At 49.3% G+C, this 26,726-nt stretch overlaps 1 protein-coding gene across 6 annotated transcripts in view; it reads left to right on the top strand.

Moving 5' to 3' along the window:
- The window catches only part of NOS3 (nitric oxide synthase 3), a 271,255-nt gene that overhangs the window by 227,049 nt on the left and 17,480 nt on the right, over nt 1-26,726 (top strand). For all 6 annotated transcript variants that reach the window (XM_063924659.1, XM_063924656.1, XM_063924657.1 and 3 more), the window contains 10 exons: nt 1,073-1,212; nt 1,347-1,521; nt 7,243-7,344; nt 7,423-7,617; nt 14,603-14,682; nt 14,983-15,127; nt 17,553-17,657; nt 17,744-17,811; nt 25,646-25,762; nt 26,059-26,233. In XM_063924659.1, coding sequence (XP_063780729.1) covers nt 1,073-1,212; nt 1,347-1,521; nt 7,243-7,344; nt 7,423-7,617; nt 14,603-14,682; nt 14,983-15,127; nt 17,553-17,657; nt 17,744-17,811; nt 25,646-25,762; nt 26,059-26,233 — 1,302 coding nt within the window. The remainder of the gene's footprint in view (nt 1-1,072; nt 1,213-1,346; nt 1,522-7,242; nt 7,345-7,422; nt 7,618-14,602; nt 14,683-14,982; nt 15,128-17,552; nt 17,658-17,743; nt 17,812-25,645; nt 25,763-26,058; nt 26,234-26,726) is intronic.

Raw genomic sequence — 26,726 nt, 5'->3', positions numbered from 1 at the left:
AGCCTCACCCTCCATGTCATCTGTGTCCTCCACTCACTCTCCTCCTGCAGCCTCATCCTCTATATCATCTGTGTCCTCTACTCACTCTCCTCCTGCAGCCTCACCCTCCATATCATCTGTGTCCTATACTCACTCTTCTCCTGCAGCTTTACCCTCCATATCATCTGTGTCCTCCACTCACTCTCCTCCTGCAGCCTCACCCTCCATATCATCTGTGTCCTCTACTCACTCTCCTCCTGCAGCCTCACCCTCCATATCATCTGTGTCCTCTACTCACTCTCCTCCTGCAGCCTCACCCTCCATATCATCGGTGTCCTCCTCTCTCACTCTCCTCCTGCAGCCTCACCCTCCATATCATCTGTGTCCTCTACTCACTCTCCTCCTGCAGCCTCACCCTCCATATCATCTGTGTCCTCCACTCACTCTCCTCCTGCAGCCTCACCCTCCATGTCATCTGTGTCCTCTACTCACTCTCCTCCTGCAGCCTCACCCTCCATATCATCTGTGTCCTCCACTCACTCTCCTCCTGCAGCCTCGCCCTCTATATCATCTGTGTCCTCCACTCACTCTCCTCCTGCAGCCTCACCCTCCATATCATCTGTGTCCTCCACTCTCATCCTGCAGCCTCACCCTCCATGTCATCTGTGTCCTCTACTCACTCTCCTCCTGCAGCCTCACCCTCCATATCATCTGTGTCCTCTACTCACTCTCCTCCTGCAGCCTCACCCTCCATATCATCTGTGTCCTCTACTCACTCTCCTCCTGCAGCCTCACCCTCCATATCATCTGTGTCCTCCACTCACTCTCCTCCTGCAGCCTCACCCTCCATGTCATCTGTGTCCTCTACTCACTCTCCTCTGCAGCCTCACCCTCCATATCATCTGTGTCCTCTACTCACTCTCCTCCTGCAGCCTCACCCTCCATATCATCGGTGTCCTCCACTCACTCTCCTCCTGCAGCCTCACCCTCCATATCATCTGTGTCCTCTACTCACTCTCCTCCTGCAGCCTCACCCTCCATATCATCTGTGTCCTCCTCTCTCACCCAGTTTCTGTCTCTTGTCTCCTTATAGCTCTGTGTCCAGCTGGGCTGGAAACCTAAGGGCGGAAGATTTGACGTGCTGCCTCTGCTTCTACAAGCTAATGGAAATGATCCAAAACTGTTTGAAATTCCTCCGGAACTTGTCCTGGAAGTGCCTCTCCGACACCCAAAGTGAGCCCCCGAACCCCCATACTTACTGTAATGTGTGTGCGTCCCCATCATCCATTCCCTAGTGGTGTCCTGTGCATGTGATTAATGAGGTACTGAGGTTCCGCTATCACCTGCCTCTTTCTCCTCCCTCCCAGCTATGAGTGGTTTGCAGAATTGGGGCTGAAGTGGTACGCATTGCCTGCGGTCAGCAGCCTGCTCCTGGAGATTGGGGGTCTGCAGTTCCCTGCGGTGCCGTTTAATGGCTGGTACATGAGCACGGAGATCGGGATGAGGAATTTGTGTGATTCCTATCGATACAATATAAGTGAGGTAAGTGATGCAGAGGGGAAGAGAGGTGCACCCATGTCTCCGGCACAGTGCTGAGCTGACACCCAGGCTGGCGCTACTGTTGGGCTTACCTTGGCAGTTGACTAAGGCACCATGGTTTAGGGGGCACCAAGTGTGCTAAATTAATGGCATAATGGGGAGATGTGTCAAAACCGTGAGCGAGAAATAATGGAGACGTTACCCATAGCGACCGCTTAACTTCTAACTGTGATTTCATAGAGTGAACTAGACAAATGAGTTGGAACCATTTTATCTCTCTCTCTGTCTCCAGCAGCACCGCCGCACTGAGCGCAGGCAGGTGACATTGGCGTAGTCGGCAGATTCTTATCTGGGAGGCTGCCGACTGCTTTTATGCTGGTGAGGCTGGGAGTGCAGCTCTGGGCTGTGGGGGTAATTCAGATCTGATCGCTGGGCTGCGTTTTTAGCTGTCCTGCGATCAGATAGTCGCCGCCTACGGGGGGGGGTATTTTCACTGTGCAAGTGTGCGATCCAGTGTGTACGCAGAGCCGCTAAAATCCAGTGTGTGCAGTGTGTGCGCAGCCCAGGACTTACTCCTCCAGTGCCATCCCATCGGAGCTGACCGGGGCCGGAGCTGCGTCACACACCCGCCCTGAAAGCGCTTGGACACTCCCTGTATATGGTCAGTTGCCGCCCACAAACGGCCTCTTCCTGTCAATCACCTTGCAAACACCTGTGCGAATGGATCCTTCGCACCATCCCGTCGCTGACTGGCGATCCCCGTTGTAGCTGTCCCACGTGTCTGCGCATTGCGGTGCATGTGCAGTTTGGACCTGATCGGCCGCCGTGCAAAAATGTACAATAGCGTTCAGATCTGAATTACCCCCAATGATAGCATAGTAGCCTCCCATCTGATGGGGCACAATATGCCACCCCTCCTGTATGGAATGGGTGCAGTGTTGGAGGAGAGGGGGCACCTATGGATCCTGCAGGCCATCTGCCCATCCTGGGGGCTGCAGCAAAATGAAGAGGAAAGGTTTTACAACATTTTCTTGCTGGGTTTACCGTGTTGGCAGGATATTTGGGGGGACATTTACTAAGCAGTGATAAGAGCGGAGAAGTGAGCCGGTGGAGAAGTTGCCCATGGCAACCAATCAGCACTGAAGTGACATCTATAATTTGCGTACTATACGATTATACAGAGCTGCTGATTGGTTGATGGAGAAACTTCTCCACTGGCTCACTTCTCCGCTCTTATCACTGCTTAGTAAATGTCCCCCTTGGTAACATACAGGAGAGGAGAGAGGCCCCTTATACCAGGCACCGCTGTGGGGTAACGCATGCATTTGTCGCTGATTCTTCAGCTGGCGCTAGCTGCCGTTCCTCACTGGTGGCGCTATGGCGACAGCAAGCCGTATCGCTTTTTGTTACATTTGTGAATACACCAAAGCGAAGTCTTTTGATGCTGCACTAGGATAGCGGGGAAAGAAACCGCCTCGTAAGCGATTGCCCCTTTAAAAAATGTTCACCTGGCATCCCGCGTGGTCGCCAAAATCAGGCGTCCTTACATCCGGCCGTAGTGTTTCAGTCTCTGCAATATGTTAGCTGCTTTGTTTTATTATTTGTAACCTGATAAAGCGTAATAGTAACCGGTAAGCGATGAATTATATGAGTACTGACCCCGGGCTCAGCAGACGTCACACATACTCTCACCCCAATCCCGGGCTACGCTCCCGCTCCCTGTATATAGGAGGGGATGATGGGGCCAGAATACGTCTTACTGAGGAAATGTGGAAACTCCGGCTGTTACGCGGTGCTGGCCGCAGAGATACAGGATACCGTATGTACAGAAATAGCACACAGGATATATACGCAGGACCCCGCGTCTAGCAGCTGCCAAGTACGGAAGCAGCGTTTATTATTAGCCTCCCACTTCTGTCTAGGACTATTACTGCCGGTATAACGGATGTGTAATCCTGGACGTGTCCCGCAGCGATTACACTGTAATTATTACACTGCGAGACGCAGAGGAGATGGCAGTGCGGCATACCCAGAGACGCCGGAGGGGTAGGCCCGGGCGGGGGAGGCGGTAGCCATGGTACCATGAATTGCATCATCGATGGCCACGGTGATTTGATTTATCACAAATTGCGTCACCGAGCCCTAAGACAGCCGAGAAGTTCCGCCTTATGGGGCGCACACACGGTGAGAACTGTGCTAGGGATCTAATTCAGATCTGATCGCAGCAGCAAACTTGTTAGCAGTTGGGCAAAACCATGTGCGCTGCAGGTGGAGGCAGATGTAACATGTGCAGAGAGAGTTAGATGTGGGTGGGTTATATTGTCTCTGTGCAGGGTAAATACTGGCTGCTTTATTTTTACACTGCAATTTAGATTTCAGTTTGAACTCACCCCACCCAAATCTAACTCTCTCTGCACATGTTACATCTGCCGACCCCGCTACAGTGCACATGGTTTTGCCAACTGCTAACAAATTTGCTGCTGCGATCAACTCAGAATTAGGCCCCATGGGCCTCATTCCGAGTTGTTCGCTCGCAAGCTGCTTTTAGCAGCTTTGCACACGCTAAGCCGCCACCTACTGGGAGTGAATCTTAGCTTAGCAGAATTGCGAACGAAAGATTAGCAGAATTGCGAATAGACACTACTTAGCAGTTTCTGAGTAGCTCCAGACTTACTCGGCATCTGCGATCAGTTCAGTCAGTGTCGTTCCTGGTTTGACGTCACAAACACACCCAGCGTTCGCCCAGACACTCCTCCGTTTCTCCAGCCACTCCCGCGTTTTTCCCAGAAACGGTAGCGTTTTTTCGCACACACCCATAAAACGGCCTGTTTCCGCTCAGAAACACCCACTTCCTGTCAATCACATTACGATCACCAGAACGAAGAAAAAACCTCGTAATGCCGTGAGTAAAATACCTAACTGCATAGCAAATTTACTTGGCGCAGTCGCACTGCGGACATTGCGCATGCGCATTAGCGACTAATCGCTCCGTTGCGTGAAAAAAATAACGAGCGAACAACTCGGAATGACCTCCCATGTGCACTGCAGGTAGGGCAGATGTAACATGTGCAGAGAGAGTTAGATTTGAGTGGGGTGTGTTCAAACTGAAATCTAAATTGCAGTGTAAAAATAAAGCAGCCAGTATTTATCCTGCACAGAAACAATATAACCCACCCAAATCTAACTCTCTCTGCACATGTTACATCTGCCGCACCTGCAGTGCACATGGGTGGTCATTCCGAGTTGTTCGCTCATAATTTTTTTCTCGCAACGGAGCGATTAGTCGCTAATGCGCATGCGCAATGTCCGCACTGCGACTGCGCCAAGTAAATTTGCTATGCAGTTAGGTATTTTACTCACGGCATTACGAGGTTTTTTCTTCGTTCTGGTGATCGTAATGTGATTGACAGGAAGTGGGTGTTTCTGAGCGGAAACAGGCCGTTTTATGGGTGTGTGCGAAAAAACGCTACCGTTTCTGGGAAAAACGCGGGAGTGGCTGGAGAAACGGAGGAGTGTCTGGGTGAACGCTGGGTGTGTTTGTGACGTCAAACCAGGAACGACAAGCACTGAACTGATCGCACTGGAAGAGTAAGTCTCGAGCAACTCAGAAACTGCACAGAGAAGTCTTTTCGCAATATTGCGAATCTTTCGTTCGCAATTTTGCTAAGCTAAGATTCACTCCCAGTAGGCGGCGGCTTAGCGTGTGCAATACTGCTAAAAGCAGCTTGCGAGCGATCAACTCGGAATGAGGGCCATGGTTTTTCCCAACTGCTAACAAATTTGCTGCTGCGATCAGGTCTGAATGACCCCCTAGGTGCGGTTTGAGCCTAGACAATGCGTGCTATGCGATTTGGACTAAGTGCGGTATGCTATTGAACTACATCCAATTTTGAATACACTACAATGTACTATGGGGGGGATTCAGACCTGATCACTGGGCTGCGTTTTTTGCACCCCTGCGATCAGATAGTCGCCGCCTATAGGGGGGAGGTGGTAATCGCTGTGCATGTGTGCGATTGCATGTGCAGGAGAGTCTCTGCACAGCCCAGGACTTACTCAGCCGCTGCGATCGGGGCCGGAGCTGACGTCCGGAAACCCTCTCTCCAAACGCCTGGACCCTCCTTCTTTTTCCCGGATACTCCTCACAAACGGTCAGTTGCCACCCACAAACGCCCTCTTCCTGTTAATCTCCTTGCGTTCGCCGGTGCGATGGGATTTTTCCACCATCCCGTCGCTCCCAGTCGCTGCGGACCGCCGCGCCTGCACATTGCGATGCATTCGCAGTTCAGACCTGATCGCCCACTGTGTGAAAATGCACTGCAGCGATCGGGTCTGAATCGGCCCCTTAGTGGGCGGTAGTACAAGAATACCCGCCTGCACATACTATTTTGCCTTGAGACATGGACTAGACGAGAGCGCGCATCGCAAAGGACTATACACACGGTGCGGTATGAACAAGCCGCGATGCTATATGAACTAAAAACACCAAATAGCATGCAAGAATCGCACCGTGTGGGGGCACTATTAGAATCCAAGGGCCCCTGGGTAACTGTCCTTTAGGCCCAATGTAAGAGACGGCCCCTGTGCTTATAGAGCTAATGAAATTCTAGTCACAAATAAAAGTGTGTGCAGGTACTCCAGTGCAGAAATATAAAGAAAACCTATAAATTGCCATATATATTTATTATTTATTAGCAGTGCAGCATTAATATAGCGCAGCGTACTTCGTTGCACTTTACAACTGGAAACAACAGTGATAGAACAAAACTGGCTAATAACAAACAGTCATAGAGGTAGGAGGGCCCTGCTCGCAAGCTTACACTCTATAGGGAAATAGGCACTGATACACAAGGATAGGTGCTAGCTATTATATAGTTGTGCACCAGATTGCAGAGGTTCTTGGTGGGCTGCATGATATGGTCACAGAGTGACGTTGACCTGTGGTCAGGAGGAAGGGAAAGTGAAGGAATAGAAGATATGTGGGGGATGTGTGTGGACTGTACAGTGGGGATATAATCGGATTGGAGAGTTTATGAAGGTTGAGTGATCGGTTCTGGGATGTGATAAGATGTCTGAAGAGGTGAGTTTTCAGGGAACGCTTGAAGGTTTGGAGACTAGAGGAGAGTCTTATTGTGCGTGGGAGGGCATTCCACAGAGTGGGTGCAGGCAGAAGGAAGTCCTGCAATCGTGCAAGGGAGCGAGTAATGAGTGTGGATGAGAGACGCAGATCTTGTGCAGAGCGGAGAGGTCGGGTAGGGAGATATTATGCGATAAGAGAAGATGTATGTTGGTGACAGATTTATAGGTAACAATTATGTACATCCAAATGGGAAACCTAAAATAACCATTGACGCCTATGTCAGAGTTGTACGCTATGTTGTTTTATCTGCAATTGATGGATTATTGGCTGACTGCGCGTAGGCTGCGGATGTGTACGCGGTAGTGAACGGGTTTCTGATCACTCTGTCTGGGCGGCATTTTCATTTGTATTAGCATATTAGGTGTACGGTATTGTACAGTCGCTTCCCTGCGGCTGTGCAATATCATACAACTCTGACTCAGGCCCAAGGTGTGTTGTTCTCAGTATGTTTCTATTGCAGGAGAGACGGCATGACAGAGCCTGAAAAGCGGGACTGTCCTCCCAGAAACAGGAGAGTTGGGAGTCTGTGTTGTAGGACTCGTTGTTTTTTAGCTGCATCATACACAAATTCACAATCTTTACAGGTTGTGGCCCAACATCTGGGTCTGGACACCAAGAAAACATCGTCCCTGTGGAAAGACAGAGCAGCCTTAGAGATTAACATTGCGGTCCTATACAGCTACCAGGTAAGTGGACACTACTGCCACACGTCCACCATGATGATCTCTATGTGTAGCCTGTGCTGAGTGTTGTCTCTAACGCAGAGCGATAAGGTCACCATAGTGGACCACCACGCTGCTACAGAATCCTTCATGAAGCACTTGGAGCACGAGACCCGATTGCGGGGAGGTTGCCCAGCGGACTGGATCTGGATTGTACCACCAATGTCTGGCAGCCTGACGCCCGTATTCCACCAGGAAATGGTCAACTACCACCTCTCCCCCTCCTTCCTATACCAGGTACCCATCTACCACCTCTCCCCCTCCTTCCTATACCAGGTACCCAACTACCACCTCTCCCCCTCCATCCTATACCAGGTACCCATCTACCACCTCTCCCCCTCCTTCCTATACCAGGTACCCATCTACCACCTCTCCCCCTCCTTCCTATACCAGGTACCCATCTACCACCTCTCCCCATCCTTCCTATACCAGGTACCCAGCTACCACCTCTCCCCCTCCTTCCTATACCAGGTACCCATCTACCACCTCTCCCCCTCCTTCCTATACCAGGTACCCAACTACCACCTCTCCCCTTCCTTCCTATACCAGGTACCCATCTACCACCTCTCCCCCTCCTTCCTATACCAGGTACCCAACTACCACCTCTCCCCCTCCTTCCTATACCAGGTACCCAACTACTACCTCTCCCCCTCCTTCATATACCAGGTACCCAACTACCACCTCTCCCCCTCCTTCCTATACCAGGTACCCAACTACCAACTCTCCCCCCTCCTTCCTCTACCAGGTACCCATCTACCACCTCTCCCCCCTCCTTCCTCTACCAGGTACCCAACTACCACCTCTCCCCCTCCTTCCTATACCAGGTACCCAACTACCACCTCTCCCCCTCCTTCCTATACCAGGTACCCAACTACCACCTCTCCCCATCCTTCCTATACTAGGTACCCAATTACCACCTCTCCCCCCTCCTTCCTATACCAGGTACCCAACTACCACCTCTCCCCCTCCTTCCTATACGAGGTACCCAACTACCACCTCTCCCCCTCCTTCCTATACCAGGTACCCAACTACCACCTCTCCTCCTCCTTCCTATACCAGGTACCCATCTACCACCTCTCCCCCTCCTTCCTATACCAGGTACCCAACTACCACCTCTCCCCCTCCTTCCAATACCAGGTACCCATCTACCACCTCTCCCCCTCCTTCCTATACCAGATACCCAACTACCACCTCTCCCCCTCCTTCCTATACCAGGTACCCAACTACTACCTCTCCCCCTCCTTCCTATACCAGGTACCCAACTACCACCTCTCCCCCTCCTTCATATACCAGGTACCCAACTACCACCTCTCCCCCTCCTTCCTATACCAGGTACCCAACTACCACCTCTCCCCCTCCTTCCTATACCAGGTACCCAACTACTACCTCTCCCCCTCCTTCATATACCAGGTACCCAACTACCACCTCTCCCCCTCCTTCCTATACCAGGTACCCATCTACCACCTCTCCCCCCTCCTTCCTCTACCAGGTACCCATCTACCACCTCTCCCCCTTCCTTCCTCTACCAGGTACCCAACTACCACCTCTCCCCCTCCTTCCTATACCAGGTACCCAATTACCACCTCTCCCCATCCTTCCTATACCAGGTACCCAACTACCACCTCTCCCCCTCCTTCCTATACCAGGTACCCAACTACCACCTCTCCCCCTACTTCCTATACCAGGTACCCAACTACCACCTCTCCCCATCCTTCCTATACTAGGTACCCAATTACCACCTCTCCCCATCCTTCCTATACCAGGTACCCAACTACCACCTCTCCCCCTCCTTCCTATACCAGGTACCCAACTACCACCTCTCCCCCTCCTTCCTATACCAGGTACCCAACTACCACCTCTCCCACTCCTTTCTATACCAGGTACCCAACTACCACCTCTCCCCATCCGTCCTATACCAGGTACCCAACTACCACCTCTCCACTACCTTCCTATACCAGGTACCCAACTACCACCTCTCCCCCTCCTTCCTATACCAGGTACCCATCTACCACCTCTCCCCCCTCCTTCCTCTACCAGGTACCCATCTACCACCTCTCCCCCTTCCTTCCTCTACCAGGTACCCAACTACCACCTCTCCCCCTCCTTCCTATACGAGGTACCCAACTACCACCTCTCCCCCTCCTTCCTATACCAGGTACCCAACTACCACCTCTCCTCCTCCTTCCTATACCAGGTACCCATCTACCACCTCTCCCCCTCCTTCCTATACCAGGTACCCAACTACCACCTCTCCCCCTCCTTCCAATACCAGGTACCCATCTACCACCTCTCCCCCTCCTTCCTATACCAGATACCCAACTACCACCTCTCCCCCTCCTTCCTATACCAGGTACCCAACTACTACCTCTCCCCCTCCTTCCTATACCAGGTACCCAACTACCACCTCTCCCCCTCCTTCATATACCAGGTACCCAACTACCACCTCTCCCCCTCCTTCCTATACCAGGTACCCAACTACCACCTCTCCCCCTCCTTCCTATACCAGGTACCCAATTACCACCTCTCCCCATCCTTCCTATACCAGGTACCCAACTACCACCTCTCCCCCTCCTTCCTATACCAGGTACCCAACTACCACCTCTCCCCCTACTTCCTATACCAGGTACCCAACTACCACCTCTCCCCATCCTTCCTATACTAGGTACCCAATTACCACCTCTCCCCATCCTTCCTATACCAGGTACCCAACTACCACCTCTCCCCCTCCTTCCTATACCAGGTACCCAACTACCACCTCTCCCCCTCCTTCCTATACCAGGTACCCAACTACCACCTCTCCCACTCCTTTCTATACCAGGTACCCAACTACCACCTCTCCCCATCCGTCCTATACCAGGTACCCAACTACCACCTCTCCACTACCTTCCTATACCAGGTACCCAACTACCACCTCTCCCCCTCCTTCCTATACCAGGTACCCAACTACCACCTCACCCCCTCCTTCCTATACCAGGTACCCAACTACCACCTCTCCCCATCCTTCCTATACCAGGAACCCAACTACCACCTCTCTCCATCCTTCCTATACCAGGTACCCAACTACCACCTCTCCCCCTCCTTCCTATACCAGGTACCCAGCTACCACCTCTCCCCCTCCTTCCTATACCAGGTACCCAACTACCACCTCTCCCCATCCTTCCTATACCAGGTACCCAACTACCACCTCTCCCCCTCCATCCTATACCAAGTACCCAACTACCACCTCTCCCCCTCCTTCCTATACCAGGTACCCAACTACCACCTCTCCCCATCCTTCCTATACCAGGTACCCAACTACCACCTCTCCTCCTCCTTCCTGTTCCAGGTACCCAACTACCACCTCTCCCCCTCCTTCCTATATCAGGTACCCAACTATCAACTCTCCCCCTCCTTCCTATATCAGGTACCCAACTACCACCTCTCCCACTCCATCCTATACCAGGTACCCAACTACCACCTCTCCCCTTCCTTCCTATACCAGGTACCCAACTACCACCTCTCCCCCTCCTTCCCATATCAGGTACCCAACTACCACCTCCCCTCCTCCTTCCTATACCAGGTAGCCAACTACCACCTCTTCTCCTCCTTCCTATACCAAGTACCCAACTACCACCTCTTCTCCTCCTTCCTATACCAAGTACCCAACTACCACCTCTCCCACTCCATCCTATACCAGGTACCCAACTACCACCTCTCCCACTCCATCCTATACCAGGTACCCAACTACCACCTCTCCCCTTTCTTCCTTCCTATACCAGGTACCCAACTACCACCTCTCCCCCTCCTTCCTATACAAGGTACCCAACTACCACCTCTCCCCCTCCTTCCTATACCAGGTACCCAACTATCAACTCTCCCCCTCCTTCATATACCAGGTACCCAACCACCACCTCTCCCCCTCCTTCCTATACCAGGTACCCAACTACCACCTCTCCCCCTCCTTCCTATACCAGGTACCCAACTAACACCTCTCCCCCTTCTTCCTATACCAGGTACCCAACTACCACCTCTCCCCCTCCATTCTATACCAGGTGCCCAACTACCACCTCTCCCAATCCTTCCTATACCAGGTACCCATCTACCACCTCTCCCCAACCTTCTGATACCAGGTACCCATCTACCACCTCTCCCAAATTTTCCGATACCAGGTACTCAACCACCACCTCTCCCCCTCCTTCCTATACCAGGTGCTCAACTACCACCTCTCCCCCTCCTTCTTATACCAGGTATCCAACTATCAACTCTCCCCCTCCTTCCTATACTAGGTACCCAACTATCAACTCTCCCCCTCCTTCCTATACCAGGTACCCAACTACCACCTCTCCCCCTCCTTCCTATACCAGGTACCCAACTATCAACTCTCCCCCTCCTTCTTATACCAGGTACCCAATTATCAACTCTCCCCCTCCTTCTTATACCAGGTACCCAACTACCACCTCTCCCCCTCCTTCCTATACCAGGTACCCAACTACCACCTCTCCCTCTCCTTCCTATACCCGGTACCAAACTATCAACTCTCCCCCTCCTTCCTATACCCGGTACCCAACTTCCACCTCTCCCCCTCCTTCCTATACCAGGTACCCAACTACCACCTCTCCCCCTCCTTCCTATACCAGGTACCCATCTACCACCTCTCCCCAACCTTCCGATACCAGGTACCCATCTACCACCTCTCCCCAACCTTCCGATGCCAGGTACTCAACTACCACCTCTCACCCTCCTTTCTATACCAAGTACCCAACTACCACCTCTCCTAATTCTCCCTATACCAGGTACCCAACTACCACCTTTCCCCAACCTTCCTATACCAGGTACCCAACTACCACCTCTCACCAACCTTCCTATACCAGGCACCCATCTACCACCTCTCCCCAACCTTCCTATACCAGGTACCCAACTACCACCTCTCCCAATTCTCCCTATACCAGTTACCCAACTGCCACCTCTATCCATCCAACTGAACTCAGACTAGTCTCTTGCACTAAGGATAAGATTGTGCAATTGAGCCAATAATGATCTAGGCTGTTATCCTTTTAACCTGGGACACATGAATTACACAGGTTTTCTGGCTGGCTGACTACAAGCCTACATTTCACCTGGTTTTAAGCAGCCACATAACCTGTGTTATTCTTGAGTGTCCCAGGTTAAAGGGATAATATGGTCAGCCTAAGTGAGACCATATTTATGCTGCATTGTGTATGTGGAAATAAATACTAAGATAATTCCCCTATTTGTTCTCATCCTCTATGGTTGTCTTCTCGGATAACCTCTTATGTGATATATCCTAAAACTCATCCTTTATGGTTGTCTTCTCTGATATCCTCTCATGTGATATATCCTCAAACTCATCCTCTATGAATGTCGTCTCTGATTTCATTGTATATTATATGTTCTTCTCCAGCTCATTCTCTATGGATGTCTTCTCTGGTATCATTGTATATTATATGTCCTCCAGCTCATCCTCTATGGATGTCTTCTCTGATATCATTGCATATTATATGTCCTCCAGCTCATCCTCTATGGATGTCTTCTCTGATATCATTGCATATTATATGTCCTCCAGCTCATCCTCTATGGATGTCTTCTCTGATATCATTGTATATTATATGTCCTCCAGCTCATCCTCTATGGATGTCTTCTCTGATATCATTGTATATTATATGTCCTCCAGCTCATCCTCTATGGATGTCTTCTCTGATATCATTGTATATTATATGTCCTCCAGCTCATCCTCTATGGATGTCTTCTCTGATATCATTGCATATTATATGTCCTCCAACTCATGCTCTATAGATGTCTTCTCTGATATCATTGCATATTATATGTCCTCCAACTCATGCTCTATAGATGTCTTCTCTGATATCATTGTATATTATATGTCCTCCAGCTCATCCTCTATGGATGTCTTCTCTGATATCATTGTATATTATATGTCCTCCAACTCATGCTCTATAGATGTCTTCTCTGATATCATTATATATTATATGTCCTCCAGCTCATCCTCTATGGATGTCTTCTCTGATATCATTGTATATTATATGTCCTCCAGCTCATCCTCTATGGATGTCTTCTCTGATATCATTGCATATTATATGTCCTCCAGCTCATCCTCTATGGATGTCTTCTCTGATATCATTGCATATTATATGTCCTCCAACTCATGCTCTATAGATGTCTTCTCTGATATCATTGTATATTATATGTCCTCCAGCTCATCCTCTATGGATGTCTTCTCTGATATCATTGCATATTATATGTCCTCCAGCTCATCCTCTATGGATGTCTTCTCTGATATCATTGCATATTATATGTCCTCCAACTCATGCTCTATAGATGTCTTCTCTGATATCATTATATATTATATGTCCTCCAGCTCATCCTCTATGGATGTCTTCTCTGATATCATTGTGTATTATATGTCCTTCTCCAACTCATCCTCTATGGATGTCTTCTCTGATATCATTGTATATTATATGTCCTCCAGCTCATCCTCTATGGATTTCTTATCTGATATCATTGTGTATTATATGCCCTTCTCCAACTCATCCTCTATGGATGTCTTCTCTGATATCATTGTATATTATATGTCCTCCAGCTCATCCTCTATGGATGTCTTCTCTGATATCATTGTATATAGGCCCTCATTCCGAGTTGATCGGTCGCAAGGCGAATTTAGCAGAGTTACACACGCTAAGCCGCCGCCTACTGGGAGTGAATCTTAGCTTCTTAAAATTGCGACCGATGTATTCGCAATAATGCGATTACTAACTACTTAGCAGTTTCAGAGTAGCTCCAGACTTACTCTGCCTGTGCGATCAGTTCAGTGCTTGTCGTTCCTGGTTGACGTCACAAACACACCCAGCGTTCGCCCAGGCACTCCCACCGTTTCTCCGGCCACTCCTGCGTTTTTTCCGGAAACGGTAGCGTTTTCAGCCACACGCCCCTGAAACGCCGTGTTTCCGCCCAGTAACACCCATTTCCTGTCAATCACATTCCGATCGCCGGAGCGAAGAAAAAGCCGTGAGTAAAATTACTTTCTTCATAGTAAAGTTACTTGGCGCAGTCGCAGTGCGAACATTGCGCATGCGTACTAAGCGGATTTTCACTGCGATGCGATGAAAAATACCGAGCGAACAACTCGGAATGAGGGCCATTATATGTCCTCCTGCTCATCATCTATTGTTTTCTTTGAAATCCTCGTATAATTATGTTGATATTTCAGACTGACCCATGGAAGCACCATATCTGGAAGGGATCTCAGAGTACTATCACTAGGAAGAGAACCTTCAAAGAAGTTGCAAAGTAAGCAGGTTCTATGTTGCCGGAGCTCGTCCTACTCATACTATAACTTGTGTTACACATACATGTCTTGTATGCATGGGGTCTATAAGTCTCAAATTACACGGCATGCTCTGAACGCTATGTAACTTGCTGGAAGCATGTGTTCCTTCAGCTTTACTTACTATCATCATCATCATCATCATCCTGTATCTTCTTATAATGATACGTTGCCTGGTGTTGCAGTGTAAGAGGAGCATGTGACATAAATGTGTTTATTAATCAGCTCATTGGGGTGATCATCGTATTCTGCTTTACTTTCAGTGCAGTGAAGTTCTCGGCTAAGCTGATGGGACAAGCCATGGCCCGCAGGGTAAAAGCTACAATCCTCTATGCCACAGAAACCGGTCGCTCTGAGAGCTACGCTCAGAAGCTCTGCCACATCTTCGCATATGCGTTCGACCCCAGGGTAAGAAGAGTTAGGGAACATGATGGGAGTGAGGGGTAAGAGGCTGATTCTGAGTTACACAAAGGTCCAAAAGAGGACACCTCTACCTATTGTAGCAAAGTGCAGATGCACCACACTATTCATGCTCATGCATATGGACCTTGGTGGAGGCCACGTACTCCGTTAGATCTTTCCAACTGTGAAATGGGCGTTTCTGTGAGGCATCTGGGTGGCTACAGTGCAAAAAAAGGTTCCATCTCATGGGAGTCTCATGGGTTTGTAGCCAAACTTCAGGCCTAGTGTGAGGCCTGCATACAGAGATGGGACGCATCTTTCACATGTTCTGTACCCAACCTACAGTAGTGTAGATGTCCGTGCCGACACTAGTGGGTAGCTCTTATACATAGTGCCTAATTCAGACCTGATCGTAGCATCAAATTTGTTAGTAGTTGGGAAAAACCGTGTGCACTGCAGGGGGGGGGGGGGGGGGGTCAGGTCTGAATTGGGCCCATTGATGGTATGCCTCTATCTCATGCAGAGTTGTGACACGGGCAGCGCCTGATGTTGCTGATTGGCTGGGTCGGTACTCACGTGTTAAGGTTTGGAAACAGCACAGTTAAGCAGACATAGCTTTTGCCTGAGATTAGTGAATAGGGAACCTGGGTAAACGGATGTGGGTTGGAATCACAGCTCAGACAGATGAGTGACCATTCTGGCCCAAACAACGGCCGAACCTTTTCTATTTCCTCGAATTTCACTTAACTTTGGATCATTCCCAAATTTGGTGAATACATCAGATTCCACCTGATTCCTGTCTGTTATATTTGTGTCTGCTTTATACATGAATTAAACCATTCTCTTATGCAGGAGCATAGCCAGAACGTTGTGATGCCCACAGCTACATTCTGAAGGGACACTCCCCCCGGTAGAGAGACCCGCCCCCTCTGTAGAGAAACCCCCCCCCCTGCACACCAGCTGTTTATTTTATTTTTAGTTCATTTTCTGAATGAGAGTGGTGCCCAGGTTCATATTATCCCTATAGTAATGCCCAGCAATGTACCCAGCTCATATTATAGTACCCCAATATACCACATTGTACTGCCCCCAGCACACATGCCACACAGTGCCCCCAGTTCTCATTATGCCACACAGTGCCCCCACTTCACATTATGCCACACAGTGCCCCCACTTCACATTATGCCACACAGTGCCCCCACTTCACATTATGCCACACAGTGCCCCCACTTCACATTATGCCACACAGTGCTTAGCGGGCAATTCCGGGAACACAGTAATCAGCGTTATGACCTGTGTGCAGTTGAGTCAGACCCCAGAGGTGGGCACCCAGGGCCTATTCAGATGCGGTTGCAAAGCAGCTATTGTACGCACGTTGGTTGACGTTTTCTTACTGCGCCTGCATCTGAGCCGCAGTGCGCACACGCAGCGAGTGAGTAGGAATTAGCTGCAGAGTGAGTGACGGGGAGACGGTGTTTGGGGTTGGTAACGGGAGTGGTTGGGTAAATGCAGGAGTGTCATGGCGGTTTAAACAGCATTTTCTGGGCATGCATAAACTGGCAGTTGCGATGCTACTTGTTACTGCAGAGCCCTCGGTGTCTCGGAAGAGCAGCTCAGCCTGTGCGTCTACAGAGGCACTCGGACTCTGTGTGATGACCCAGTCTGCAACAAAGGTACCGATGTTTTTCAGTTATAAGCCATCGGTCGGAAATGATGTGACAGCAGTGGGCATCTCTATGCTCAGGTTAGCTTCTGACCATACTCTCTATGGCAATAGATAGCAACCGCAGTCTGTCACTAACCATGCTATTCTGTGCAGCTGACAGATCAGTTACCTACCTCCCCGCTCCATGCTCCAGCTCCGTGGCAGAACTCCTGTGACTCAGTGTAGCCTTCCCACCGCCGCTGCGACCCTCTCTACCTGCAGCTTCCAGCTTACCCACTGGCTTTCACACACTGCATCCCTGGGCGCCACCATGTTGGTCCGTAACAGGTGACAAATGGTAGTCCAGAGTTCGGTCACATGACATCCATTACCAATCATCTTCCAGCTAAGGGTATATAAGGGCATTTCCGGCATGCAGCATTGGCCAGTGCAATGCTGTCCTCCGCGTAGTTGCATGCTAAACCTTTGAGCTCCTGCAGTCCACTAAACCTGCTTTGACTACAAGTGCAACTCCCATCTCTCAGCACTCCAGACTGTAGTGTTTCAATCCCGGTGTACAATATTCCAGTTCAATGCGGTGACTCCAGTATTCTGGTTGAATCCCGGTGCAACTATAGGGGTACTCAGAAGTTGGGAATCAATGGATCTGCAACCGTGACCTAGGGGATCGTGTACACAGCACACCCAGCGACCTTTATATATACAACATTGTGTCATGGATTGGTGGATAGTGTGACCCTCTCTCTGTATCTGTCTGTCTGGCAGGTGATCTGTATGGACCAGTACGATACCGTCAATCTGGAGCATGAGACGCTGGTGTTGGTGGTCACTAGCACGTTCGGTAATGGGGATCCCCCAGAGAATGGTGAGGTAAGTGGCGATACTGTACCCAGCTTGGTGCATCCATCACCTCCCTGAGCTATACCTGGACCTGATGTCAAACTTTCTCTCCACAGACCTTTGCCCAGGAATTGATGGAGATGACCTCTCCTAATGTCAGCGCTCTCCAGCCAGAGCAACAGAAGTGAGTACTGAGCGGAGGAAGACGGAGCCGGTGTTGGCTCCATGTATTATATTAGGGCCGGTGTTGGTGCACTGTATGATATTAGGGTCAGTGTTGGTGCATTTTATGATATTAGGGCCAGTGTTGGTGCACTGTATGATATTAGGGCCAGTGTTGGTGCACTGTATGATATTAGGGCCAGTGTTGGTGCACTGTATGATATTAGGGCCTTATGTTGGCTCCCTGTATTATATTAGGGCCAATGTTGGTTCCCTGTATTATATTAGGGCCGGTGTTTGCTCCTTGTATGATATTAGGGCCAGTGTTGGTGCACTGTATGATATTAGGGCCAGTGTTGGCTCCCTGTATTATATTAGGGCTGGTGTTGGCTCCCTGTATTATATTAGGGCCAGTGTTTGCTCCTTGTATGACATTAGGGCCAGTGTTGGTGCACTGTATGATATTAGGGTCAGTGTTGGTGCACTGTATGATATTAGGGCCAGCGTTGGCTCCCTGTATTATATTAGGTACAGTGTTGGCTCCCTGTATTATATTAGGGCCAGTGTTGGCTCCCTGTATGATATTAGGGCCAGTGTTTGCTCCCTGTATTATATTAGGGCCAGTGTTTGCTCCTTGTATGATATTAGGGCCAGTGTTTGTGCACTGTATGATATTAGGGTCAGTGTTGGCTCCCTGTATTATATTAGGGCCAGTGTTGGCTCCCTGTATTATATTAAGGCCAGTGTTGGCTCCCTGTATGATATTAGGGCCAGTGTTTGCTCCTTCTATGATATTAGGGCCAGTGTTGGTGCACTGTATGATATTAGGGTCAGTGTTGGCTCCCTGTATTATATTAGGGCTAGTGTTCGCTCACTATATGATATTAGGGCAAGTGTTGGTGCACTGTATGATATTAGGGCTGTTATTGGTGCACTGTATGATATTGGTCTGGTGTTGGCTCCCTGTATTATATTAGAGCTGGTATTGGTACACTGTATGATAGTAGGGCCAGTGTTGGCTCCCTGTATTATTTTAGGGGCAATATTGGCTCCCTGTATTATATTACAGCTGATGTTGGCTCCCTGTATGATATTAGGGCCGGTGTTGGATCCCTGTATGTTATTAGGGCCGGCATTGGATCACTGTATTAGATTAAGGCTGGCGTGGGCTCTCTATATTATATTATTGCTGGTGTTTGCTACCTGCATGATGTTAGGGCCGATGTTGGATCCCTATATGATATCACTGCCTGTGTTTGCTCCCTATAAGAAGTTAGGGCCGGTGTTGGTGCACTGTATGATATTAGGGCCAGCGTTGGTGCACTGTATGATATTATGGTCAGTTTTGGCTTCCTGTATTATATTAGGGCCAGTGTTGGCTCCCTGTATGATATTAGGGCCAGTGTTTGCTCCTTGTATGATATTAGGGCCAGTGTTGGTGCACTGTATGATATTAGGGTCAGTGTTAGCTCCCTGTGTTATATTAGGGCCAGTGTTTGCTCCTTGTATGATATTAGGGCCAGTGTTGGTACACTGTATGATATTAGGGTCAGTGTTGGCTCCCTGTATTATATTAGGGCCAGTGTTGGCTCCCTGTATGATATTAGGGCAAGTGTTGGTGCACTGTATGATACTAGGGCAGTTATTGGTGCACTGTATGATATTGGTCTGGTGTTGGCTCCCTGTATTATATTAGAGATGGCATTGGTGCACTGTATGATAGTAGGGCCAGTGTTGGCTCCCTGTATTATTTTAGGGGCAGTTTTGGCTCCCTGTATTATATTACAGCTAATGTTGGCTCCCTGTATGATATTAGGGCTGGTGTTGGATCCTTGTATGTTATTAGGGCCGACATTGGATCACTGTATTAGATTAAGGCTGGCATGGGCTCTCTATATTATATTATTGCTGGTGTTTGCTACCTGTATGATGTTAGGGCCGATGTTGGATCCCTATAGGATATTACTGCCAGTGTTTGCTCCCTATTAGATGTTAGGGCTGGTGTTGGTGCACTGTATGATATTAGAGCTATTGTTGGTGCACTGTATGATATTAGAGCCGGTGTTGGTGCACTGTATGATATTACAGCTAGTGTTGGTGCACTGCATGATATTAGAACCAGTATTGGAGCACTGTATGATAATAGGGCTGGTGTTTGCTCCCTGTATTATATTAGGGCCAGTATTTGCTCCCTGTATTATATTAGAGCCGATGTTGGCTCCCTGTATGATATTAGGGCTGATATTAGATCCCTGTATGTTATTAGGGCCGTTGTTGGATCACTGTATGAGATTAGGGCCGGAGATGGCTCCCAGTATTATATTAGGGCTGATGTTGGCTCCCTGTATGATATTAGGAGGTGGTGGTGGTGCACTGTATGGTATTAGAGCTTGGGTTTTGCGCCCTGAATGATGATGGGACGGTGTTTGCTCTCTGAATGATATTAGGTCCAGTGTTGGCTCCCTGTATTATATTAGGGTAGGTGTTGGCTCCCTGTATGACATTAGGGCCAGTGTTGGCTCCCTGTATTATATTAGGGTAGGTGTTGGCTCCCTGTATGACATTAGGGCCAGTGTTGGCTCCCTCTATGATATTAGGGCCGGCGTTGGCTCCCTGTATGATATTAGGGCCGGCGTTGGCTCCCTGTATTATATTAGGGCTGGCGTTGGCTCCCTGTATTACATTAGGGCCGGTGTTGGCTCCCTGTATGATATTAGGGCTGGTGTTGGTGCACTGTATGATATTAGGGCAGTGTTGGCTCCCTGTATGCTATTAGATCTGGTATTGGCTCTCTGTATGTTATTAGGGCCGGTGTTGGTGCACTGTATGGAATTAGAGCCAGTGTTGATGCACTGTATGAGATTAGGCCTAGTGCTGGCTCCCTGTATTATTTTAGGGCTGACGTTGGCTCCCTGCATTATATTAGGGCCAGCGTTGGCTCCCTGTATTATATTAGAGCTGGTGTTGGTGCACTGTATTATATTAGGGCCGGTGTTGGATCACTGTATAAGATTAGGGCTGGCGTTGGCTCACAGAATTGTATTATGGGCAGTGGTGGTGCACTGTATGGTATTAGAGCCGGTGTTGGTGCACTGTATGATATTAAGGCTGGTGTTGGCTCCCTGTATTATATTAGGGCTGGTGTTGGCTCATTGTATGATATTAGGGCCAGTGTTGGTGCACTGTATGTTATTAGAGCCAGTGTTGGTGCACTGTATGAGACTAAGGCCGGCATTGGCTCCCTGTATTATGTTAGGGCCGGCATTGGCTCCCTGTATTATATTAGGGCCAGTGTTGGCTCCCTGTATTATGTTAGGGCCAGTGTTGGCTCCCTGCATTATATTAGGGCTGGTGTTGGTGCACTGTATTATATTAGGGCTGGTGTTGGATTACTGTATGAGATTAGGGCCGGCGTTGGTGCCCTCTATTATGTTAGGGTCGGCATTGGGTCCCTGTATTATATTAGGGCTGGTGTTGGTGCACTGTATGAGATTAGGGCTGGCGTTGGCTCCCTGCATTATATTAGGGCTGGTGTTGGTGCACTGTATTATATTAGGGCTGGTGTTGGATTATTGTATGAGATTAGGGCCGGCGTTGGTGCCCTCTATTATGTTAGGGTCGGCATTGGGTCCCTGTATTATATTAGGGCTGGTGTTGGTGCACTGTATGAGATTATGGCTGGCGTTGGCTCCCTGTATTATATTAGGGCTGGTGTTGGCTCATTGTAGAATATTAGCACCAGTGTTGGTGCACTGTATGGTATTAGAGCCAGTGTTGGTGCACTGTATGATATTAGGGCCAGTGTTGGTGCACTGTATGACATTAGGGCCAGCATTGGCTCCCTGTATTATATTAGGGCCAGTGTTGGCTCCCTGTATTATATTAGGGCCAGTGTTGGTGCACTGTATGATATTAGGGCTGGCGTTGGCTCCCTCTATTATGTTAGGGTCGGCATTCGCTCCCTGTATTATATTGGAGCCAGTGTTGGTGCACTGTATGAGATTAGGGCTGGCGTTGGCTCCCTGTATTATGTTAGGGCCGGCATTGGCTCCCTGTATTATATTAGGGCCGGCATTGGCTCCCTGTATTATATTAGGGCCGGTTTTGGTGCATTGTATTATATTAGGGCCGGTGCTGGTGCACTGTATGAGATTAGGGCCGGCATTGGCTCCTTGTATTATATTAGGGCCAGTGTTGGCCCCCTGTATTATATTAGACATGGTGTTGGTGCACTGTATAATATTAGGGCCGGCATTGGCTCCCTGTATTATGTTAGGGTTGGCGTTGGCTATCTGTATTATATTAGGGCCAGTGTTGGCTCCCTGTATTATGTTAAGGCCGGCATTAGCTCCCTGTATTATATTAGGGCCGGTGGTGCACTGTATTCTATTAGGATTGGTGTTGGTGCACTGTATGAGATTAGGGCCGGCATTGGCTCCTTGTATTATATTAGGGCCAGTGTTGGCTCCCTGTATGATATTAGGGCCATTGTTGGTGCACTGTATGACATTAAGGCCGGTGTTGGCCCCCTGTATGATATTATATCCGGTATTGGCTCTCTGTATGTTATTAGAGCCGGTGTTGGCTCCCTGTATGAAATTAGGTCTGGTGGTTCACTGTATTATATTAGGGCCAGTGTTGATGCACTGTATGATATTAGGCCTAGTGTTGGCTCCCTGTATTATTTTAGGGCTGGTGTTGGCTTCCTGTACTATATTAGGGCCAGCGTTGGCTCCCTGTATTATATTAGTGCTGGTGTTGGTGCACTGTATGATATTAGGGCTGGTGTTGGATCACTGTATGAGATTAGGGCGTTGTTGGCCCCCTGAATTGTATTATGGGCAGAGGTGGTGCACTGTATGATATTAGGGCTGGTGTTGGCTCCCTTTTATTATATTAGGACCGGTGTTGGTGCACTGTATGATATTAGGGCTGGTGTTGGCTCCCTGTATTATATTAGGGCGGGTGTTGGCCCATTGTAACATATTAGGGCCAGTGTTGGTGCACTGTATGGTATTAGAGCAGTGGTTTCCAAACGTTTTTGAATCACGGCACCCTAGAATATCAGAATTATTTTCAGGGCACCCCTAGGCCAAAAATTTCTTATTGAGAAATTTAGAAAGAAATATTACATTAAGTAGATCGCATTTATATGTCATCCTTAGGGTCAGTTGTGTGGTGAGGGACAAGATTTGCTTCTGTTTGGCCACATATTTTATGACTGGCAGCCACCAGTACTGGTTTTGCCTATTATATTGACTATGAATAATTTGAATTGGTCCTGGACCACCAACCCAGGGCACCCCTGCAAGTGTCCCGAGGCACCACAGGGTACCACGGCACACAGTTTGGGAATCTCTGTACTAGAGCCAGTGTTGGTGCACTGCATGAGATTAGGGCTGGCGTTGGCTCCCTGTATTATATTAGGGTCGGTGTTGGTGCACTGTATGAGATTAGGGCCGGCATTGGCTCCTTGTATTATATTAGGGCCAGTGTTGGCTCCCTGTATTATATTAGGGCCAGTGTTGGCTCCCTGTATTATATTAGGGCCAGTGTTGGCTCCCTGTATTCTATTAGGGCCAGTGTTGGTGCACTGTATGATATTAGGGCCGGCGTTGGCTCCCGCTATTATGATAGGATCGCCATTGGCTCCCTGTATTATATTAGGGCCAGCATGAACGCACTAGTGCACCCGAACCTCCCTACCTGGATTACTCACTAACTTCTTTCTTTTCTATAGTCTCATATACATCCAACTTTAAAAAGACGATGAAATGCTTCCTGCAGTTACATTTTTCTGCACTTTTTGTAAAATATATGTTCCTGGGTTTTGCCAACATCCCGCTATTGTCTCACAACTTCAAAGCACTTTGACCACAGGAAAGAAGAGATTAAAAAATAATATTAATATTCGTCGCATACCTCCTCAATCTGTGGCCTCGTGGGATCAGCGTTTTCCTGCCACCATGCACACGATATTAACTAGTGAATTGTGGCATCACTAAAACTGATTCATAATGCTTCAAGAACATCTGGGTAGTTCCAGATTCCTCCGGAGTGTTGTCATTTTCCCCAAACTCTATTTCCTACACTAATTCCTCCTGGATCATCTCTCTCCCCTTCTCCCTAATTACCTTCTTTCTCCTCTGCCGAATGCCCCCCCTAACTCTCTCTGCACATGTTACATCTGCCCCCCCTGCAGTGCACATGGTTTTGCCCAACTGCTAAAAAATTTCCTGCTGCGATCAACTTGGAATTACCCCCATGGTCCGCAGCGCCGTACGTACGGCAACAGTAGGGCGGTACAGGGTACACAGGACAGAACGTCACATCATAGTCGGCCGGTTCTAGACCTTGTGGTGCCCAGGGCGAAAGTTTCCTGTGGCGCCGCCCCCTTCCCCCCCTTCCAGGTAAAATACAGTTGGTGCACGCCCCAAAACAGGGGCATGGCTTCTTCATAGGGAAGGGGCGTGGCTTCTTCATAGGGAAGGGGTGTGCCCACAGTTATCCCCCTGTACTTGTGCCCCGCTGTAGCTGTGCCCCCAGTAGCTGTGCCCCCAGTAGCTGTACCCCCAGTTAATTTTCCCCCAGTAGCTGTTCCCCCTGTAGTAGTGCCCCCTGTAACTATGCCCCTTGTAGCAGTGCCCCCAGTTGATTTTCCCCCAGTAGCAGTGCCCCCTGTAGTTGTGCCCCCTGTAGATCTGCCCCTTGTAGCTGTGCCCCCCTGTAGTAGTGCCCCCAGTATGTGCCCCCTGTAGTAGTGCCGCTTTGAAACCCTAAAAAAAAAAACCCACAATACTTACCAGCCTCGCTCCTGCTTCCGGACCGCTGCCGCTGCTGCTGCTGTCACCGGCCGCCGACCCCTCTCTATGGTAGAGACGTCAGGATGTCATGACGTCTCTCCCATAGCAGCGCCGCACTGACACTAGGGGTAAATTTAATAAAATGGGGGTTTTATTTAAGATGGGATGTTGCCCATAGCAACCAATCAGATTCTACTTCTCATTTATCTAGCACCTTCTAGAAGATAATACCTGGAATCTGATTGGTTGCTATGGGCAACATCCCATCTGGGGAGTGGGGAGGGTGGATTAATAGCGGCTCTTGCCACGGCGGCGGCGCCCTCAGGGTAGCGGTGCCCCGGGCAAAAAGCCTGCTTACCCGTGGCAAGAGTCACTACTGATTACAGTAAGCAAAACATGAACAGAGCAGATGTAACAATGAGCACCACAGATCACCGTGCACAATACAGCTGGGAAGCAAGGAGCGCGATGGTGTAATCTGCGAATGGCGGAACCTGTCTCCAATAGTGACGGCACAAATCGCAGGAGTAAAGCCACCGGAAGAGACAAACGGCTGTGAGCGAGAGGAATTATGGGCTAAGTGGCCACTGAGTAGGTGATTGCGGTCATTGAAGTGCTAGAGAAGAGGGCTGTGGGAACAGGAGGGAGGAGGACCCTATTCCTAGGAGCTTACAATCTAGGGGAGACCTGAGAGCAGGAGGTAGAGATGACCGAGGTAGCAGGGTGGAGTGAGTGACCTGGTGACAAGGTTACATGGTGGAAGGGTACGCTGTGAAGAACAGGTGGGTTTTCAGTGCACATTTGAAGCTATGTCAGGGTCGGGGAGAGTCTGATAGAGCGAGGGAGCTTGTTCCAGTGAAGGGGGGGCTGCACAGGAAAACATGAGATGCAATAACCAGGGTAGAGGAGAGGCGACGGTCATTGGCTGACCAGAGAGGGCAGGAGCCAGTATGTAAGGAGATGAGGCAGGGGATGTAGGGAGCAGTTAGAGAGGGCTTTGTATGTAGGGAGCGCTCTTCCCTCTAACCATTACTTCCTGTGCCAATATTGCAGAAGCTACAAGACCCGTTTCAATAGTGTTTCCCAGACCGACCTTCTCGTCACCACCTGGAAGAATAAACGGAAGGAATCAAGTAATACAGACAGCGCCGGGCCCCTGGGCACACTCAGGTATTGTACACATCCATTGCCACAGGCTGCGCCAACAAATGACCGTGCTATAATGAGGATAATGAGGAATCTCAGGTCTTTGGATCAGGTCTCCTGGAGGCAAATCCCAAACCATGTGGCTAAAGATGCCGTTACTTTGTTGTTCTGCAGTCATCTGCTGCCTGGAACCAGAATTGTGTGATAAAATGTTTTCCTATGAGTGACTCATTAAAGACCTGGGATATAGCAGAGTCCTGGTTATATCTCAGGATGGGAAGTCTTCTTCTCTCTCCATTGTCACCCTGTCTGACTTACAGGTTCTCTGTCTTTGGCCTGGGTTCCCGAGCGTATCCTCATTTCTGCGCCTTTGGACATGCAGTGGACACGCGGCTGGAGGAGCTGGGAGGGGAACGTATCCTGGAAATGGGAGAAGGGGATGAGCTCTGCGGCCAGGAGGACTCATTCCGTGCTTGGGCCAAGACTGTGTTCAAGGTGGGCACTCTGAGTATGTCATCTCGCAATCTGGAGCAAGGTCAGGTGCGACCATTCCTAGCTACTGAGCTTCATTCAGAGTTAGGGGCAATCTCAGCAGGGGGACATACATGTACCTGGGCCACCCCTTGTGGGCCAAGAGGTGCAACTACAGTTTTCTGCTGGTTGTTTGTCAGTCGTCTCTCCTTGTGGCTTTAGATGACATTGTCCATCGTGATTTATTTATTAGCTATCTCAGTGTTGTAAACCTTTTAAGTTTTTTAAGTTAATTTGAAATGTAAAAAAAAATTGGTAAATGGCAAACTGATGGGATGGACAGAGCAATGTAAAAAGACGGGACTGTCCTGGCTAAAACAGGACACATGTCACCTATAGACATTGCTGTGGCCTAGATGTTACATGTTGTGGCTTCCAGTAGGTGGACCTTGTTGTGGCTTCCAGTAGGTGGACCTTGTTGTGGCTTGCCTGGTCATTAATGTAGCTCAGATGTTAT

Source organism: Pseudophryne corroboree, chromosome 5, assembly GCF_028390025.1.
Source record: "Pseudophryne corroboree isolate aPseCor3 chromosome 5, aPseCor3.hap2, whole genome shotgun sequence".
Classification (NCBI taxonomy): Eukaryota; Metazoa; Chordata; class Amphibia; order Anura; family Myobatrachidae; genus Pseudophryne; species Pseudophryne corroboree.
This window is presented reverse-complemented; position numbering and strand designations above follow the sequence as displayed.